Raw genomic sequence first — 12658 nt, forward strand, 5'->3', positions numbered from 1 at the left:
AAGCACTGCATTTATTTAAAAAAAGAATTAATACTTATTGCTTAGACTTTTTATTAGCTAAATGAAGAGGCTCATACAGGTAGGGTACTTGTCGAAGCAGAATACTTTACTTCATCTCGAAGTGCTAATCCTGTGAAGTTGTCCCGTCTAGCTGCATATTCCCCGACATTGGCTAGCCCTGGTACCACACAGCAGCTCAGAGCACTGCGGTATATACTCATGTCATGAGCATCATACCATTCATCAGTCTTTTCGTCATAGCACTCAACATTAAATGTAGTGGTGAAGCCATTGAAACCCCCCACCACAAATAAGAGGTCATCCACCACTTCGATGCCAAAATTGCTACGAGGATTAAACATGGTGGGGATTGTGCGCCATGTGTTGGCCACAGGGCTATAGGCTTCTGCACTCCTAAGTCGATTAGCTCCGTCAAAGCCGCCTACCTGTAGACAAGCAAGGAAATATGGTTGGTAACTATTGCTTCTGTTTTTTAAGAGTTGGAAAAGAGTGGCTTATTTCAAGTAGATTTAGCCACTCCTGTCTTTTTGATTATTCATCTGCCTCTATTACCTTCTAGGAGAACATTTCCCATCTCCTAAAAAACCAGCTTGTGAGGCAAGGTTGTTTTATTAAATAATGTGAGGGCTAGATTCTAAGCTTAATATGGTTCTTGATAGACTGCCTTCTTACCGCATATACGTGTTCTCCATAAGCTATTACTCCTATTCCGCTCCTTCTGCTTCTCATGGGTGCTATGACAGTCCACTGATTACTCTCAGTATTGTATACTTCTGCTGTAAACAGGCATTCATTTCCGTTAAATCCACCACATATGTAGACCTATTTAAACAGAATTACCTGTAGTGACCATTACAGTCATTTGGAGTAAAAGATTCTATCATGAAGATGATGATTATACATCTTAAAAATTCTGAATTGAACATCAGCTAGCCCATGCCTGCCCTTAGTGTAGGGCAAAAATTCACTTAAAGTAATCCCACTGAAAGAAAATAATCTGCATAAAGTTCCCTGAGTAGATGATTTCTTATGGTGTAGCTTATTCTGGTCTCTCCCAAACTTCAATGGTTAAGGATTTTTTTTCCTCCTCTGGCACTTGAAACACATTTCACTCTGATAATGCTAAAGTTCCATTGCTGATGTTTGAGTTTTGTTTTTGAATTGCTTAAGTAACTTAAATCTTGTTATATGTCAGTACTCAACTAAAGTGCTGAAAGGAATATACAAAGTTCCTGCTTAAACATAAATGATAAGGTGGGTCAGAAATGTTTTCATGTTGAGGGACAAAATAGTAAGTGCTATTGCAATTGGTTTTGGGGAAAAGGCATGAACCTTCTAGCCAACCAATTTACTGAAAGTTACTGTATTTTACTCCATTAGTATAACTTTAACATACTAGTCCACTCAGTTTTCAGGGGCTGAGTGTCTATTCTGTCTTATGGATTATTGAGGCCTTGTCTTTTCTTCATCCCGCTTCTCACCTTTTTACAATTTCACTGACCCTTGACACCATTGCCAGACTGCAGAAAGCTTCTATATTGCTTTGTGTGCAGTCAGTACTGAAAAATTTAATGAAAAAAGATAATTGTTAATTAAACTGTTAGACCATGTTTTAGCCATATTTTCTGTTCCCCATCAGGATAAAGGAAGTTTGGGCTAGAAAGGCCATTTTTGATAACAGACTTTAGTCTGTGTTCCCAAGCCCATGGAACAGAAGGAAAAGACTCCGTATACCCTGGCTCTTTACCTTTCCATACAGGGTTGTGGCACTTGCATCACTTCGCTGTTCGTGCATGGGGGCGATGAGGGTCCATTGATTAGTCTCTGGCTCATATCGTTCAGCCGTGTTGAGACGCACATAGCCATCAAATCCCCCCATGGCATAAATGAAGTTGCTGAGGACCGTCACACTGACATAGCAACGTCTTGAGTGCATTGGGGCAACTTGGTGCCAAGTTTTCTTGACTGGGTCAAATCGCTTGACACTGTTGAAATAGTCCACGCTGTCGAACCCGCCAATGATATAAACATAGCCTTTCAAGTATGCTGCCCCATGGTAGGCACGGGGGCTTTCCTCCTCACAAGTAACATTCACCCACCTGTCTGCCCGCGCATCATATGCTTCAATGGCATTGGTGGGGCTCCCACCACTCCAGCCACCAATGGCAAACAAGATGGCATAGGGCAAACGGGGCCGGGTGAGTGGGTTGGTGAAGTCAGAGTTGGAGGGTCCATTCATGTTTAGGTCATACATGGCCTTTAGGGCATTAATAATGACCGGCTTACACTCTTCACTGTCTTTCACATAGTCATTCATTTTAACATTGTTCATGAAATACTCGGCATGCATCAGGGCCAGTCGAACCTAAAAAAAGAATTTAAAAAATTGCCTTTCAGGTAAGGTAAAACTACTTGAAAAAGTTATCTCCCTAACCATATTGGCTAGAAATTCCTTATATTTAATTGCTATAGAGTTTGGTTTTTTTTTTTAAAACCTCCTAATGTTTTTGTATATTATTTGGCACAAATTTACATGTCAAGATAGAAGTGGTTGCCCCAAGAGGTCCTATAGTCTATTTTCTGCTTCAGAGCAAGACTGTTAGAACATCCCAGAAAATAAGTGATTTGCTCTCTTCCTCTAAATTTTCCGAAGTAATAGCTTAATAAAACACATTTAGACTCTACAGTGCACTTTCCTTGTGATAATTCTGTGAGGTAGATAATGCAAGTATTATTTTACAGATAAAGAAACTGAGGTTCAAAGAATTTGAAATAACTTGACCATAGCTAGGGTCATGTAATCAACACTCAAACCCAGATCATCTGACGTCTTAAGTTCAATGCTTTTCCCACTATGTCATAATTTAGTGTTTTAACTCAAATGGAAATATATGACCTGAAATTTGTAGTAATTTGAGTCAAAAAAAATGCACTTGGGGGGCTAGGTGGCGCAGTGGATAAAGCACCAGCCCTGGAGCCAGGAGTACCTGGGTTCAAATCCGGTCTCAGATGCTTAATAATTACCTAGCTGTGTGGCCTTGGGCAAGCCACTTAACTCCCTGTTGCCTTGCAAAAAAGAATGCATTTATTTTAATGGGTCATTAGTGTTGACCTCACATCCTCTTTTATAGCAGAGGTTTCTAGGATTATGGACTTTATGTCAATAAGTGTGTCTGGAGTAAAAAAAATAGGATAGAGAGCAATTAACCAATGACAATCCTAAGGCGAAAAGTAGTCTTTTGGAAACAATAGATAATAAATAGCACTGAATGAATAATCATATACAGATCATGAAATATCTATACTACTGGTATTCAACTATTTTATATATCTGGTTATGATTCTTGGGAAAACTGGAATAAAAACAACAAAAAGTAGCTAAAATAATCTAAAAGTAATAATTAAACTTGACCTTGGGTAGCAAAACTGAAATATGTTGCTTCCTATTTTGGGGGTCATGGGAAATCCACTTTAAAATTGCTTCAAAGACAGCATCTTCCTGCTTGACGTTGAGCTCATCTTTTTCAATGATGTCCTTAAGCTCAGTGACTGAGAGCTCTAAAAACTCTGCGGAGACCTTGACCATCTCCTCAAAGTTGTGAAGAATGAACATGTATGCCTTTTGCCTTAACTCTGGGCAGTAGTAGTAGTCTGTGAATTTGCAGATGCCGATACAGTTATCCAAACACAACTCTGATTTGAGGAACTCACAGCAACCCCGGACAATGCCCATGATGTTGAATTGATCCGCTGCAGCTAGCAGCTTCTCTACATTGTCTGGGGTGATGGGGACAGTCCGGGTGTAGGCATATTCAATAATTAACTTCATCATATCAGGAGAAATACCAGGAATGTTGTATACTTTCTTTTCTGTGTTGTTCCAGCCACTTGTAAACAAAGCTCTGGAAAAAACAAAACAAAACCAACAGTAGCCATAGAAAATGATATCTTTCTCCAACCTTTCCATATCTTCCTCAAATGTGGAGAAAGAAAGTTTGAGACACTTAAACAATGAGGAGATGGAAAACTTGCTAGGAATAGATCAAACTTAGGAAAGCATGGGAGTAAGGGAATGGCATAGAGGAAGAAGCTTCTTTAGGAGCAAAAAAAATGACTAGAAAGGCGAGTAGGAGGGTATAAATAATATCTTCCTTTGGATTTCTTTCAAAGCATGTTCAAGACTGTCAGAACTTTTTAGCCCTGAAATAGGTTTGCAATTTCAGTGTTAGAGAAACAAACTAGAAGGGTTAAGTAGTTTATTGTAGGTAGGCAGGTGCACCACTCTGATCTGGAACTAGAATCCAGGTCTTCTGCCTTCCAACCCAATTCATGCATTTATTAAGTACTGTCTTCTACAAGGACTTATACTAGGCACTGGGATTATTAAGGCAAAACTGAAGCAGTCTCTGCATTCCAGAAGTTTGTGGTGGGCACATATTGTATACTGAACAGAAAATATAAGGTAATTTGAGGAGAGAGAGAGAGAGAACTAACAATTGTCCCTAGCCCGCTAGATTCCACCTCATTAAGTGAAAATCATCAGGAGACAATTTTTTAAAATTGTAAAAATACAATTAAAACTTTAAAGTCTAAGGGGAAGGGAGGCAGCCATTGTTTCTTTTCCTTTTCAACCTTGGTTTTAGAGGGAAGATGGACTTAAGGGAGCAAGAGCTCTTATTATAATGAAAATGAAGTAATATATAGGGGAAGTATTTACCAGCTTTCCATATGACCTAATTGCTTTAGTGCCCTATTCTCAGCTTCCTCTGCCCTCTCTCTTAAATATTCCAGGAAATTCTGCTAAGAATCCCCCCCCCTTTTTCCCTTTTGAACCCAAATCCTTGATAATCTTCCCCATCACTCATCATTTTACCCTCTTGATCCCTGTTCGAAAAGGGTGAGGGAATTTTCTATTGAGAGGAGGTTGAAATAGTGGTTTTCACATCTAGGTTTAAGTAGGGAACCCAGCATATTGATACAATACCCTTGAACCCCCAGGGGTTGGTGAACCAATGCTTTGCGTCACCAAGTTAAGATGAGAAGATGAGAGAATGGCTAGTGCAGGGGAGATGGCCTAGGAGAGAATTGAGGGGTGAAGGGATTGAAGGTCACATTGTTGGATGAGGGGGTCACCTGAAAACTGAGTGAAGCTAGTTTGTCCCCCCTTGGTGCTAAATGCCATTTCAGTGGACAAATAAGTCAAGGAGTGAGAGTCCAGATCAGGAGGGTCATATGAGATAGAAACAATCCAGAATGCCTTGGTTGGTCCCCTTTCCCTTTCTTGCTCCAAATCACTGGGACTTCTATGTTTAATACCTAAAGTAGGAACTGCAGCTGCAGAGGATGTTCTTGTGAGCATTGAACTCAAAGCCATTGACCTTGATGACCACATCACAGAGCTTGCCCTCTAGCCTAAGCTCATTGAAGATCTCGCAGGTCATCGCGCTCATTTTCCTCTCCATGTGAGGCTGGTGGAACCGCGTGGAGGCCGCTGTGCTCTCCATCTCCATGGCACCCTGGGACCAGCAGAGGGGAACTGTTCTCCGAGGGTGTGTGTGGGGGGGCCCCGATCGCCAGCCGCTCTCTCCTTTTCCCTACTACATCTTTCAAATGGGGCCCAACAGGGTTCCCAAGTTCCAGAATCCTGTGCCAGCAGTGAGATCACTGTTAGGATTGTGTCTTGGGGTTCTGGAACCCCTTATCCTTCCTTCTTACCTCCTGCTCTCATCACCACCTAATTCAAGCTAAGAATCTTTCTTCCTCCAAATCCTGCCATCCTCAAACCTGCAGCAGAATTCTACTAGCAGTGAACAGGTTGAATTACCAAAAAAAAAATAAGTCTAGCCTGAAATATATTTCCTCTATTGCCCTTATTCTTCCCTATACTACTTTAAGCTCAATTCTTCCCATTTCCAGTATCTGCCTATGGCAGACACTTAGCATAGTACCCAGTATCTGAACTCCAGACCACAGGACTCTGGAAACCCAAGACAAAGGAAACAGAAAGTAGAGGCCAAGCTGGTTCGATTGTCTTCAGGCCCACTTTCAAATTTCTTTAAGTCTCCCGGGCACATGTCATTTGGCATTGTGGCTCATCAGCCTTGTTTTCAACAGATTTGGAACCTGAAAGCTGGACCTATATTCTTGCTCTTTTTATCCCCCCCCCCCATGGTGTGGTGGAAAGAGCCTCCAGGACCTGGGTTCGAATTCCAGCTTTAATCCTTAGTACCTGTGCGATCTTGGGCAAGTATTTTCACCTCCCTGGGCCTCAGTTTCCTCATCTGCAAAAGGAAGGGATTGAACTAGATGACCTCTAAAATTCCTTTTAGGTCTAAATGTATGATCTTGTCCACTCTATTCTAACTTCCCCTGGATAGAGGATGACACTGAGATTTCCAACCTGGGTGACTGACTGGAAGGGTTGTGATGGCCTCCAGAGTAACAGGCAAGTTTGGAAGAGGGATAGTTTTTTGGGGGGAAGATAAAATAATCTTCATCTGTGATGAAGAACACAAGCCTGCTCATCCTGTAAGACTCACTCTGTCCCACTCAAGAGGAAAAGGGGTGAGGGCCAAGCCCTCTGTCTGAGGGGCAGCTGCTTCAGCCACAAGATGATCTGGGTGACTGGGGGGGTCAGGCTGGTGGACTTGGGTGAGGATGGAAATCAGAGTAGTGGAGGGGGTCTATTGGGGTACAAAGGTAGGTTTTTTGTACTGGAAACAAGTCCTAGGATTGGCCATTGTGGGATGCAACTACCTTCCTACCTCCCCCATTGGGGTCCACCCAGCCCTCACTATGGAGGCCAGTAGCTTGGAGGGCCCAGGACTGTTTGTCTGGCAGCCGCTGGCCCACCCAAGCACCCCCCTTCCCCAAGCCACCCGTCTAACTCAAAACCAGCAGTGGAAAGTTGCTCCCTTAACCTGGCTCCACTCCCATCCAAAAGCCCCAGAAAAGGCATCTTTGAGGGGAGAAAAGGGGGCGGGGGGCGCTGAGCTCGGAGACGACCTAGGGCTGCCTAGGCCACCTCTCCGGGCCTCGGGGTCCTCATTTGTCACATGAGCTCCGGACCAGGCCGAGTCTTCACCCCCGAGGAGGCCCTTCACTCCCCCGCCCCCGGGCCCGCCCCGCCCTCCCCCGCCCTGGACACGCCCATCGCCCCGCCCTCCCTCCCCTCCGTTTCCATCCGCTGCGCCGGAGGTGGCTGGCGCCTGCGCAGTTCACGCTCCGGGAGACGCTGTTCCTTCGGAGGCCGCGGCGGACGGGAGGACGATGGCGGAGAAGGTGAGAACGCGGGAGAGGCGGCGGGTGGGGGAGGGGCCTGGCCCAGCCAGCCCCCTCCCCCTCCCGCACGGCCCCGCACACGGCCCCGCCTCCGGGGCTCCCGCAGCCCGCCCCGCCGCCGCTGCCCGGCAGACCCCCTCCCCACCGCGCCCCTCGCAGCAGCCTCACGACCCCCGCCCGCCCCCTCCCCGCGGCTTCTCCACAGCTGCCCGCTCTTCGGGGCCCGGCTTAGCCCCTTCACCTCCCCGGGGGCCCCGGCGCCCCTGCTGTGTAACATAAGGCAGGTGTATGGGGAGGGGGCGCCCCCTCGATCCTGTACCTGCCTCGGCCCCCTCCCCCTCCCTGCAAGACTGTACCTATAGCCCCCCCAGGTGCCCCCCTCCCCACAGCGTCTCCCCTGTAGCACGCTCTCCCTGCATGGGCCCTCCAGCATACTTATAACCCCCTCCCCAGGTGCCCCTAATATATAACCTTCCATAATGCCCCCCTCCCCACAGCGTCTCCCCTGTAGCACACTCTCCCTACATGGGCCCTCCAGCATACTCATAACCCCCTCCCCAGGTGCCCCTAATATATAACCTTCCATAATGCCCCCCTCCCCACAGCGTCTCCCCTGTAGCCATCCTTTTTGGTACCTGACTAACTCCATTACCTCTCCTTGCACGGTCCCTCCAGCATACCCATAACTCCCTCCCAGGGTGCCCCCACTATATAATTTTCCATTACACCCTCTTCTTCATATCTGCACTTTTAACTTTTCTCCATAGTTCCATTAAGTCCCTTCGCACAGATCTCTTCCATTGCCCCCATGGCATCTGCCCTTTATAGCATTTCCCTATACAGTCACTTCTTACATGTTTCTGTCTAAAACCTTCCTCTCCCCATTGCCTTATACTCCCTGCAAACCTCCCCATAATCAACAGATTCTTGCTTTATAAACCTTCAGTAAAAAGCCACTTAACACCCCCCCCAATTTCACTTATATCCCCAATCCCGCTGTCACATTTTTGTTTCCAGTCCCCATGATTTCCTTTCTGCTTCTAGAACTCTGTTGTAGCATCTTCATAGCTGAAGATGATCTCTAAAGTCCCTTCTAGTTCTAGGTCTGATTCTAAGTGCTGTTGATGAGTCTGGGACTAGCTGGGGTGGGGTTTGTACCTGGAACAGGTAAAGGAACCAGTGAAAGTCCTGATGAAGTCTACAGTTTTCATGCGGCATCCCCAGAGGGTTCAGGAGATCATTCATTCCCTTAGGAAGGGAGGACGCAACAAATTACAGGTATGTTTGTGATGTCCCCCGTCTTTTTTCCAGATTGGGAGTAACAGTAGGTTCTAATGATTTGGATCTATTATCCAGTGAAGAAAGAGAAAAAGAAAATAGTAGGGGTTTTTTCTGCTTTGTTTTAAATATTTTCATACTTACCTTTCTTTCATAGGAAAACAGATATCTCCAGTGTTGGGTAGGATCCTTGGGCCTATTGAGGGGTACCTGAATTATGTGCCAACCCTCCCCCCCAAAAGAAGGAATGTTATTGATGCTCTTTACCAAAAAGTTACTATCCCTTCCTGATAAATGGTAAAATAAAACTGACCACGTCGGATGACTTGGGCTTCATAGAATACTTATTGTCTGCCACCTTCCTACCAATCTTTGCCTTGAGAAAGTTCAGACTCATGACTGACCTTTTTCCATATGGACGGAAAACAGTTGTAGCTTGCAACCTCTGAAAACTGACCTCATCATATCATGGTTGTGATTGTCTCAAATTGTGCATGACTTTTTTTTTTTGCAAGACAATGGGGTTAAGTGACTTGCCCAAGGTCACACAACTAGATAATTATTGTCTGAGGTCAGATTTGAACTCAAGTCCTCCTGACTCCAGGGCCAGTGCACTGTCCACTGTATCACCTAGCTGCCCCCTTTTGACCACAAAACTCCTTAACTGAGAAACTTCAAAGACATGGAACTCATCCCTGCCATTACGCAACTACTTGAAGATGGGGGCCATATATTCTTTCTCTGTTGTTCTCTAATTCCCAGTGCCAGGCTCTTTATAGTACTAACACTTCTTAAATATTGTTTTGACTTTTAACAGATTCTTAAACTTTGATGGTTCTCATTAGTATGAAGGCCAGACGATCTGAGCACATGACTTAGACGTTTATCTTCCTGTCCTCCTCCACATTTTAGGTCATTTCTGACTTTGACATGACTCTGACTAGGTTTGGATTTAATGGAAAGCGCTGCCCTACATCTTACAGTAAGTTCATGTAATGACCTGCATGGTGATTGATTTTTCTGCTGATGGTTCCTGTTGTGATAGATAATAGAGTTTTTGTGTTATTTTTTCCCTCCAGATATCCTAGATAACAGCAAGTTCATCAGTGAGGATTGTCAGAAAAAGGTGGGTTATCCTTAGCTATGCCCTGAAGAGTGTTGATGTGCTAATTCAAATATTTATGAGTCAAAAGAGGATGGAGTGGGGATGGGGAATGGAACCATGATTTCCCAGGTATGAGGGACTCCCAGGTGACTTGACCATGTCAACTTCTGTGCCAGCTGTTGCTTTTGATATCTAAAAGATGTTTCTCTTGAGGAAAATGGTTCTTAGGATTAGGTGAATTAAATAGCAGAATATTTGTTAGCATGAACATTTTGGTCTTTTATATAATTATTATATATCTAAACTAATTATAATCATTACTTATTATTTCTTTTTTGAGTCATTACATAACTCTTCCATTTACAGAACGAGATTCCTTCTAGGTTGTGGTATTTTGGAAAGACAGTGGGAATTGGAAAATAAGGGTTTAGACTTCACCTTTGTGTGAGAGGGAGCTAGTGTTGTATATTGAAAAGAATTCTGATCTTGAAGTCTGGAGATCTTGGTTTGAATTGAGACTGGGACATTGATTTAACTGGGTGACCCTGGGTAAGTCAGTTCTCTCTGAGGCTTCCTTTTCTTGCCTTCAGGGGGAATGAATATACTAATATCATCCAATAGGTGGGTTTGTTTTGAACAAACCATTTTATAAACTTTGAAGTATATACAGATTATTCTCAGATTGGTTGAATCACTTAATTATTATGCATCTACAAAAGGAAGATAATAATCCCTAGTTGTTTTAGTCATGTTTCCAACCCTTATCTCATCCCTCAGCTTCAAGAATGTTGTCAAATAAGAGAGTAGTTTTGGGATCTTCAGAAAAAAAGATACTAGAGGCACTCTCTCTTTGGTAATGAGAAACTTGGCTAAGGATGATATGCAAATTCATGAATAATCGTTGCATATTTTGATACCACAATTTGTTCAAAAAAATATAATTTAGGAGAAAAATGAAGGTTGTGCTGCTTGTCCTTCTTTGAATATTAAATAAGGGTCTTGAAAATTTAGGTGTAAAACATATGCATAACATATATATATATAAAATATATAAAACAACAATCATTTTTCTGTGTTTTCTGTTTTAATTTTAGATCTTTTTTCTTCCATATCATCCCCCCATCTCCCCACAAGCTTAGTATAGAGGATAGAAAACTGTTCTCAGTGTCAGAAAAACCTGCATTTAGGTGCCATCTCTGACATATATCTGTTGCTTAATCTCTCAGTTCTTTAGGCACACTTGATTGACTACAGAGCAGGTACAGATCACTACACCTTTAGGTCCTGGGAATTTCCTATTGAGAGTTTCCTATACCAATAAAATCTAAGGTCCTACCTCCACTGATTTTCTACCTTCAGAAATGTTGGCCCCATAATGTAATTCTCACATTTCAAGGAACATTCTGCCTTTGCTAGTGTGTAATATTTGGCATTTTGTTCTCCCAGATGGAGTAGTTCATGTATGTGGCACAGTCATATGAAACACAGATGTCAGAATTTGTGACTTGTTAATCTTATTGAATGTTCCTCCTCCTGTTTGACTATGGAATTATTTCCGCAACTGCACTAGTGGGGCAGGACAAGTCTGGGTATTTAGAAGATAGGCTTTTAATCTAGTTAACATGAATAGTTCTGTAAAATTGGTTGTAAATATTTGTTGGCCTTAGTCATTAGATTAGTTGATGATAAAGGAATTTTACAGTCCTCGGATAACTGATAACCATTTGTGCTGTTGACCAACACATTTTTAGCTAATGCCACCTTTGTGAAGAAGTCCAAGGATTGATAAACTATGTACATCAAAGAGCTTTTATCAGATTTGTATGTAAGAATCAGCATTAAGGAATTAAATATGACAGGGAGGGAGGGAAAATCTAACTGGGAATGAGGAGAGACTTTGAAAATATAAGTAAGGTATTACCAAATGAGACCTTTAAAAAGAATTTAGTAGAAATTGTTCCAAATTAATTTTTTCATAATAATGACCTCTTGTGTTAATTTGTAGGCCTTTTTTGTTGTGTTGGTTAAAATTGTTGTAAACTACACTGCCTGACCATTTCATTCCTTGGTTCAAAAACTTTCTAGGGCTTTCTAATTGGATCTAGGGCCAGAGAGACTCTTTTTTGACATTTAAAGTCTTTGTGGTATGTTTCTAATCTTTTTAGACAAATTATCCTTTATTCTTCCTCGACAAACTAATCCTACTTACTTGCTATTCTCCATACTCCTGATTCCATCTTTTATCTCCATGTCTTTGCAGTCTGTCATGTGTTCTTTCTTCACACCTCTGTCTTTTAGAATCTATAGACACCACCTTCATGAATTCTTTTTGTTTCCCACTAGTTGTCAGTGCTCTCCCCTCACTTAATTTTTTTCCTTCACTTAATTTTTAAAAAATATTTACTTTGTAAATATTTCTCATTTATTATCACTATACACATTTTCTCTCAGTAGAATGCAAACTCCTTGAGGCAGGGACATTTTTTGGTTTTGTCTTTGTATTCCCTAGTGTTTAGGGCAATATCTGACATATAGTAGGCTATTATTAAAAACTTATTAAATTGTTTAATTGCATTCTAATTATTTTTCTCTCATCTTTGGTATCTCAGTTAAAGGATCTTCTTCATTATTATTACCCAATTGAGATTGATCCAAACAGAACAGTCAAAGAGAAGTACCCTCTTATGGTAGAATGGTAAGTAGTTGGAGATGAAAGATGATTTTAAGGAAGATGAAAAATTATCTTAAGATGTTATAGTCCTAGCCCCGGTGAGATGGGAATTTAACTGGATTTTTGGGATTTCATCCGGAATGGCTGCAGAGGGCATACAGTCATTAGAACTGCCTTTCCTAAGATTGATTTTGTCTATTGCTAGAATGGTAGCCTCTAGTAAATTCTAAGTGAGGGCAGTAAGCTATGTGAGATTTGGGGGAATCTGTGAACTGAAACATCTTAGTTTTATTTTTGAAACT

The 12658-nt window shown here is 42.5% G+C and overlaps 2 protein-coding genes across 7 annotated transcripts in view; one reads left to right on the top strand and one right to left on the bottom strand.

Annotated features, from left to right (window-relative positions):
* Positions 1–34: 34 nt before the first annotated feature.
* Positions 35–7102, bottom strand: KLHL10 (kelch like family member 10). Of its 2 annotated transcripts, none has more exons than XM_074223919.1 (7): positions 6942–7102; positions 6251–6302; positions 5338–5665; positions 3434–3923; positions 1769–2386; positions 694–843; positions 35–446 (listed from the first exon to the last, which is right to left on the bottom strand). In XM_074223919.1, exons 3-7 carry the CDS (start codon positions 5529–5531, stop codon positions 72–74), a joined length of 1827 nt encoding a protein of 608 aa, XP_074080020.1. In that variant the 5' UTR covers positions 5532–5665; positions 6251–6302; positions 6942–7102; the 3' UTR covers positions 35–71. The 2 variants fall into 2 exon arrangements, with proteins under 2 accessions (XP_074080020.1, XP_074080021.1); XM_074223920.1 differs by having other exon boundaries at positions 7027–7090.
* NT5C3B (5'-nucleotidase, cytosolic IIIB) overlaps positions 5730–12658 on the top strand; it is a 20692-nt gene continuing 13763 nt past the window's right edge. For 2 of the 5 annotated variants that reach the window (XR_012475874.1, XR_012475875.1), the window contains exons 1-7: positions 5730–5835; positions 6136–6264; positions 6399–7302; positions 8470–8580; positions 9493–9562; positions 9660–9706; positions 12295–12380. Coding sequence is in view for 3 of the 5 variants with exons in the window: in XM_074223922.1 (XP_074080023.1) it covers positions 7291–7302; positions 8470–8580; positions 9493–9562; positions 9660–9706; positions 12295–12380 (326 nt within the window). In the remaining 2 variants the exon portion in view is untranslated. Of the gene's footprint in view, positions 5836–6135; positions 6265–6398; positions 7303–8469; positions 8581–9397; positions 9563–9659; positions 9707–12294; positions 12381–12658 lie in introns of those variants that run through there. The other 3 variants (XM_074223922.1, XM_074223923.1, XM_074223924.1) reach the window with 3 other exon arrangements.

This window comes from Macrotis lagotis, chromosome 2, assembly GCF_037893015.1.
Source record: "Macrotis lagotis isolate mMagLag1 chromosome 2, bilby.v1.9.chrom.fasta, whole genome shotgun sequence".
NCBI classification, from domain to species: domain Eukaryota; kingdom Metazoa; phylum Chordata; class Mammalia; order Peramelemorphia; family Peramelidae; genus Macrotis; species Macrotis lagotis.